The 7,575-nt window shown below is 33.8% G+C and overlaps 1 protein-coding gene across 1 annotated transcript; it reads right to left on the bottom strand.

Annotated features, from left to right (window-relative positions):
* Positions 1-4,301: 4,301 nt before the first annotated feature.
* On the bottom strand, positions 4,302-7,575 carry LOC103941392 (probable serine/threonine-protein kinase PBL23). The gene is made up of 5 exons (XM_018646034.2): positions 6,555-7,575; positions 5,763-5,944; positions 5,471-5,660; positions 4,990-5,381; positions 4,302-4,886 (listed from the first exon to the last, which is right to left on the bottom strand). The coding sequence occupies exons 1-5, from the start codon at positions 6,676-6,678 to the stop codon at positions 4,686-4,688; spliced, it is 1,089 nt and encodes a 362-aa protein (XP_018501550.2). The 5' UTR covers positions 6,679-7,575; the 3' UTR covers positions 4,302-4,685.

The following is a 7,575-nucleotide window of genomic DNA, read 5'->3' as shown; positions in this document are numbered from 1 at the left end:
ATGTGAAAACCTCTTGAGTCCAGTAAGTTGCTCCTTCACTTTGTTTTTCCTTGACCTAGCTACGTAGAAAAATGCCAAAATATACAGCAACTGTTATGATTAGGCTAGGAAGACTATAAATAACAGTGATTAGTAATCCAAGCCATGCTCCCAATATGGCTGTCGATATGAATATAAGCAGTATTCGTTGTCTTATATTCAGGATACTAATAAAAGCCAGACTTACTAGTATAACAAGTGTTAGTATTATTATTAGTAAGTATTATGCTTATAATCAAGTTCATAGTTCACTTGAAACTTGAAACAGAAGGTTTGGCTTGGAATGAGAGAAGAGAGAACCAGACTTAAATAAAGGTCCCTATTAATATTAAAGCGTGAGCAAATAGGGACTCAGAGATTTGATACAGGGCTTGGTCAGATATATATGTCAATTATTCAATTTGTCTGCGAGCATTGTTTTTGCTATTTCGCAGCTCACAACTGGAGTCGGTAGAGTTTTCACATGCTCCAACCTCGATGCAAAGGAATGGCGCACTCAATGACTTCTTTTGTAAGTCGGAATGGAGGTAGTCATAGATGAGGTATGCTTTTCCCAAGTTATTATTTAATGTTCTTGCGAAGATGTAAATATTTCTATAAAAATTTAGTAAAAAGCTTTATGGTTAGACGGAATTTTTTTTTTCAATTGGTGGCAGGTTCCTATCACTGTTTTTTTTTTTTTTTTTTTGTTCAAATATCGATATTTAGCAGTAAATCTTTCTTTTATATTGTTTTTTTTTTTTTTGGGACAAATGATAGAATATCTATATTAAACTACGAGAAGAAAGATTTGAACACGAACCTTTTGGTGATGTGTTTAGGCTTTAGCAAAGCATATTGGTCGTATTTATACCAAGAAAAAAAAAGACACCTCTTTTTGGGGGCGTGAACTTCACTAACGTAACAATCCTTGTTTAATGTGTTATTGTATGTACTGTGGAGAAATCTCAGGCTATACAACAAATTTAACCATTTAAGTTCATTTTAAACCTTCTCCTTTATAAGAAAAACTCACACTCAACAGGATACAGCATTCCAAGCTACTTACGCTAAATAATCTAAAACATAAGATAAACAGGACTTGGTCAGATATATATGTTAAAGAGTGAGCAAAAAGAATACATCCATCAAATAATCCTCCCAAGCTTTGAAATTTTGCAGAAGGTGAAAACTCAGAAAAGGAAACGAGTGTTCATTTTTCAACAACCCATGGAAATTTACCATACAACCGGAGATTTATTATTTTCTTTCGTCTATCTCTTTCGTCATGCAATGTTACATCTTAGAATTTGTCAATTGTTACACCCTAAGAATTTGCCAATTGTCATGCAATAAACGGTCTTAGTTGCCTAACGCGAAAAAGAAAGAAAGAAAATTCTATTAGCAACAATTTTAAAAAATTCAGTTGACTAGAACAAAGGAAGATATTATTAGCAACTGCTATTTCCTCTCTTCACTTATTGCTAGCCCCTTGCTTTCGCAATCATTCAATTATTCAATTTGTGTGAGAGCATTGTTTTTGATATTTCACAGCTCACAACTGGAGTTAGTAGAGTTTTCACATGCTCCAACCTCGATGCAAAGCAATGGCGCACTCAATGACTTCTTTTGTAAGTCGGAATGGAAATAGTTAGATGAGGTATGCATTTCTCAAGTTATTATTTAATGTTCTTGCGGAAGATATAAATATTAATATAAAAATTTAGTAAAAACATCTATGGTTTGATGGGATTTTATTTTATTTTATTTTTTCAATTGGTAGCAGGTTCTAGATTTGGCAGTTTCTTACACGACACAAAAATAATCGGTTTTGGATTAACACGATAACTGATTGGGTCGTTATCGAGTCACACAATAAGAAACCGTTAATAACGGGTCTTTAACAAGTTTACATGAGAGTGACACGCGGATAACCTATTTCGACACGATAAGAAAAAAATGTTATTTTGATGATTTTAATTTTTTAAACTACTAAAAAAACTTACTATAAAATACAATAGATATAATGGATATGTATATATTGTTTATTAGTCATTATTGTATTTCTATATAAATTTAAAAAAAATTAAGTTTTATTTATTTATTTTTATAGTATATTATGGGTAAAGAGTGAGATTAAAAAAATTATAAAACACATTAAAAATAAAAATATCAAGTGATTTAAAAATACTAAACACACTAAAAAATTATAATAATTAATTTACGAAAGTGAAAAATGTGAAAAATATACGCTTTGAGGATGGGGACATCGTGGTTTGAATTTTTAAAACCATACAAACCCTCATGAATAGTATTTTTAAGGGAGTTCAAAATAAATAAAATACATAATTATTAATGTATAAGTCTGAAAAATGTGAAAGCATATATAAAGGCTCGTGATTACATCTTCTATGCTTAGGCGATGGTTACATGGTCATTTAGAATTTTTAAACCATCCAAATCTCATGAATAGTGTTTTTTATTTAAGTGCAAAATTAATAATTATTATTGTAGAAGTGTGAAAAATGTAAAAAATATATATACAATCACTCGTAATGACAAGTTTTACAACTTTTGTGAAGGAGTCAACTTAGAAATTTGACACCATAATCCATAAACCTTAGATTTAAATTGAACTATCCATTGTTGTTTAGACTTTATTCTACTCACCAAATTTCATTTTTAAGATTTTCTTTTTTTGAAAAGTGATCTTTTAGTGGATGTAAAAAAATGAACGGTTTAGATCGTTGATATGACATTTCGATATTTATGGTTAACTAAAAATATGAGTTGATGATATATAGTTTCTAGAGACTTTATAAACTTCGATCTATATTTTCACTAATGGTAACACTCTGAACGTAATATCAACGATATAAACCGTTCATCTTCCTACATCCTCTAAGATATCATGTTTTCAAAAAAGAAAATAAAAAAAATAAAAAAAATTGGTGAGAAGAATGAAATGTAAATATAAACGACAATCAACGGTTAAATTTAGATCTATAGTTTATGGATTATGGAAAACCATAGTGCATACATCATCAACATAACGCTTGAAGACAATATATCAAACCAAAGTTCCAATACCATTTCCCTTGGTGATTGATGAAAATTGAAGGGTTTTATTGTCAAAAACGTGCAAAGTTCCTTGAAACGCAACTCTTTTTATTTTGCATATTTTTGAATGTTTGTATTTTATAGTATGCACTAATATTTTTTCATTAGGCTCTTATTTTGGGGTATGTAAACTTGAAAGACAAATATATTTTTTTTAATTTTTTTTTTTTATGTTTTGAAGTAATATTTATGTAACAATGTGATATGTATATACTAATTTAGTATTATTTTTTACATTTTTTGGGGTCATATTATGTTTTTCATTTTCATTATTTATTGATTTAAATATATATATTTCTTAACGGGTAACAGGTTGGGTCATATTACTTGATAATATTAATGAGTCGATTTCGGATCGGGTCATATTACCCGTTTATTTTAATGGGTGTTACACGACATGACCCATTAAGCTATTGGGTATGATATGAAAACGACACGAACACGAATACCAGGTCTAGCAGGTTCCTATCACTAATTTTTTTTGTTCAAAGATCGATATTTTGCAGTAAATCTTTCTTCTATATTGTTTTTTTCTTTTTGGACAAACAATAGATTATTAAACTACGAGGAGAGGGATTTGAACACGAAACCTTTTGGTGACGTGTTTAAGCTTTAGCAAAGCATATTGGTCGTATTTATACGAAGAAAAAATGACACCTCTTTTTGGGGGCATAAACTTCTCTAACCTAAGAATCCTTGTTTCATGTGTTAATTGTATATACTGTGGAGAAATCTCAGGCTATACAACAAATTTAACCATTTAAGTTCATTTTAAACCTTTTCCTTTATAAGAAAAACTTTTACTAACGGGATACAACATTCCAAGCTAATACGCTAAATAATCTAAAATATAAGATATGTGATTGACTTAAGATATTGTCATATCAAATTCTCAGTATGGATAAGTTTCTCTCTCTCCTATACTCTTTTAATCCTTCATGCACACTACGAATCAAACACACCTAAATATTTATGTTTTATATTGAAGAGTAATGACAGCCGCAATTTGACATTGGTACAACAATTGGCATAAACTGAAAATGTTGTTGAAGCCAACTGAATAGTGTATACTATCATGCATCAGTCTGCACAAGATTTAAACACATATGTGAGTTAAATCAGTTGTTTAAGACAATATTTCCACTCCATGCACCCTAGTTCAAATCTTGCTCCCTTTTCAACTGGGGTAGGCTTGTTCTTTTTTTGGGCTATTTGGGCCTGCCTTGTTAAAGTGCCTTAACCTTCCCCAAATCTTATATGATCGAACTTACAATTCTTGTGTCACAAGTCCCAGCTTCTAAATCAACGTACAGAATGACCACAAAAAATATCACCAGCATGCTAACACCAAATATGGAGAGAAGTGATTTATTGGTAATGGCAAGGAGTTGGTATTTCACAGAGCAGCCTATCTAGCAACAACACAACATGATATGATCACATTTAGATTTCATGAAACGTTAAATTCCATAGGCTTCTTTTCTCATTATGTCTGTCGTTCAACACCAGCACCATCAGTAGTGTCGACATTTCCATCAGCATCCGTATCACCCTGCTTCACCATCTAAGGTTAAATACGTTAACGCCGTTACAACGTCACTGATCAGCGGTCGTGTAGCAGCTTCTTCTTGGAGACACATTGCTGCAACAGCAAGAGCTTGGTAAAGACCCTTGATAGGGTACTTCCCTTCTAGCAATGGATCTGCCATTAACGTAAACTTCCTTCTGTCTTTAAATAATGGTTGTGCCTGCAAAAAATCGTGTTATTAACTTTATGGAAATTAGCCATTATAGAAGGATTTCAAAGAGATTCTCCGAAATAGCTTGAGAGATTATAAATTATGAACATACCCAAGTAACTAAATTCTGCTCTTCAGTTGGTCTATTATTGTCTATGACTCTCCGTCCTGTGATAATCTCCAAAAACACAACTCCAAAGCTGTAAAGGTCGGATTTCGTTGTCAACTGCCCTGTTAGTGCATATTCAGGTGCACAGTAGCCGTAGGTCCCCATCACCCTGGTGGATACATGAGTCTTATCGCCAGTTGGACCTAACTTTGCAAGACCAAAATCGGAGAGTTTTGGATTGAAGTTCTCATCCAAGAGTATGTTGGAAGCTTTGAAATCCCGGTATATCACAGGAGGATTTGCTTGTTCGTGCAAGTATTCAAGTCCCTTTGCTGCCCCCGCTGCAATTTTCATCCTAGTATTCCAATCCAAGGCCTTTTTTCCTGGAGCTAAATCTGAGAGCCCAAGTTTTGTTGTTGAATGTTACCGATATGTACTTAAGTGTGGGCAACGTGCAAATGCAAATTAGTAAATTGGTGCTTACCAAGAAGATGGTCCTCTAGGGATCCATTGGCCATGTACTCATACGCCAAAATCCTCTGATCACCATCCGCGCAATATCCAACCAAATTGACGAGGTGGGCATGGTGAAGAAGACTTAATATCAAAACTTCTACAAGAAACTCTCTGTTTCCTTGGAATCCATTCCTGTCTAGTTGCTTAACAGCAACAACCTGAAATGAGCGAACAATGGGGGTTATGATCCAACTAAATTATTGTATGTTCAGGGGAAAGAGAAAAGGGATGAAATGAAGAGAGATGGATGGAAATACTACTTGTTCTGTGCCTTCAAATTTCCCTTTGTAAACCCTCCCAAAACCGCCTTCGCCAAGCAAATTGTCTGGATGGAAGTTGTTAGTTGCAACACAAAGTTCCCGGTAAGTAAAAATCTGAGCCGTAATGTTTCCTTTCCCAACCTTTGCGATCTCTTCAGCTATGTACTTCCTCCTGCTGCTATCTGCAGGTTAAAATTCTCAAACTTAAGAGGCCGACAGTTTGAATTGCTGTTCTACACTACTAAATATTACTAGTATACTAGAAGGTATATATCAGGGTCTGCAGCCAACTTTCAGAAGACAGGACAAGTTGTGGTTGCAAATTAGATCATTTTCAACAAATCTACGTCAAAATTTTGATAATTATTTGCCAAAATAACAAGGAGGGAAGGCCAATTTTCGTACGGTAAAACCAATCTCAGCCTTCAAAAGGACAGATCTCCATCAAACCAAAGGCAAATAAATTGGGTATTTTTCAAGTGAAATCTTCCACAGTACATAAAAGATAAATATATGTATGTGTACGTACATATGTAAAGTAAGAAAGCTGATAAATTGCAGCCCTTGAATATGAATACTTGATTGATAGACCAAAGTGTTAAAAGACATAATCTTTATATGCGAATGCATGCTATAATCCGTAACATATTATTTAACGATTGAAAAATAAGTCCTCGTCGTAGATGCATACCCTATTAGAGAGTAATCAGGTCTATTATATGTAGGTATGTCATTTAACGTACTGGTGTCATTTGATTTTCAGGGAAGATTTATGCCGAGAGAAGAATTTACCAGTTTTGAAGGAGATGTTAGCGAAAGAGGCTAAAGTTTTGGTGTCATGGTATTCCTTAATACTCTTTTTCAACGACTTCCTGGCGTTTTTCTCTTCTGAAATGCAACATTGGAAGCAATTCATCGTTTTCTTTCCCTCGTCAACTCTAATCCGATTGCAACCACCTTCAAATTGTCATCCAAATCTTGCATGGATTCCTGGAAAAAAACCAGTCACAACATACCAAAAAAATTCAAAACTTTGGTACGCTTCGATCCAAGAAACCAACAAGTGCAGACGAAACAAGCCTGAGAAATTGGTTAGACAAACGGGGGATATCGATTTGATACGTTATGAAAACAGCCTTGGCTCTGGAAAAACCAGAATGCTAGGTTCTGGTCCTTCAAGAACTTGATCCCTCACATTGTTTCTTTTGCTTGCTCCCTCTATCCAAACCATTGAGTTCGGACAGCCAAAACAGACTAGGTCAAGGTTGCTAAATATGGAGGGACATCCAGGCATTCTTCTTTCTTTTAACAACAGCAAAAATCGGTTTTTTTTTTTTTTTTTTTTTCTTTCAATATTAATTTGTACTTCTATTTGTGTTGGAGACAGGCCAGCTCAAAAATACAACCTCTTATTATTTCCATAACTAAAAGTTTACCTTTCCTTTAATTGGCAAAAATCTCAGTGAATTTCCAACCGTATCCACACTTATCTTCTCAGGAATTTGCTGGCAATGTAAAGAGATTATGTAATTTGTGGCTAGAAACGACTTTATTTTGCATATGTGGATTAGGTCAGTTTGTTTGCCCTCTTGCACCCAACTTTGAATTTCCCTCTTTCAACGTAAATTAGAGTAGTTTACAATGAAAATGTCTCGCTTGCTGACAGTAAATTTGATGTCCGAAACATGAATGAAATCTATCATATGTGCAATTCAAATGCCACTGTGTTTTGGTCTCATTTGACTCCACGTTGATACCACCGGTGTGAGAGCTTCCTACCGAAGTTTCTAGATACAATGAAGCTTCTATCTAA

Source organism: the organism of the source record quoted next, unplaced genomic scaffold, assembly GCF_019419815.1.
Source record: "Pyrus x bretschneideri cultivar Hongxiangsu unplaced genomic scaffold, Pyrus_bretschneideri_v1 Contig267, whole genome shotgun sequence".
NCBI classification, from domain to species: domain Eukaryota; kingdom Viridiplantae; phylum Streptophyta; class Magnoliopsida; order Rosales; family Rosaceae; genus Pyrus; species Pyrus x bretschneideri.
The sequence above is the reverse complement of the archived record's forward strand: the minus strand, read 5'-3'. Positions and strand labels throughout refer to the sequence as shown.

Excerpts from the sequence above, each read along its gene's own strand:
- LOC103941392 (XM_018646034.2), bottom strand. The coding sequence starts at position 6,678 with ATGAATTGCTTCCAATGTTGCATTTCAGAAGAGAAAAACGCCAGGAAG. Across the intron at positions 5,945-6,554 it reads TAACATCTCCTTCAAAACTG|ATAGCAGCAGGAGGAAGTAC; the intron begins GTAAATTCTTCT and ends TTTAACCTGCAG. Across the intron at positions 4,887-4,989 it reads AGCAGAATTTAGTTACTTGG|GCACAACCATTATTTAAAGA; the intron begins GTATGTTCATAA and ends GATTTTTTGCAG.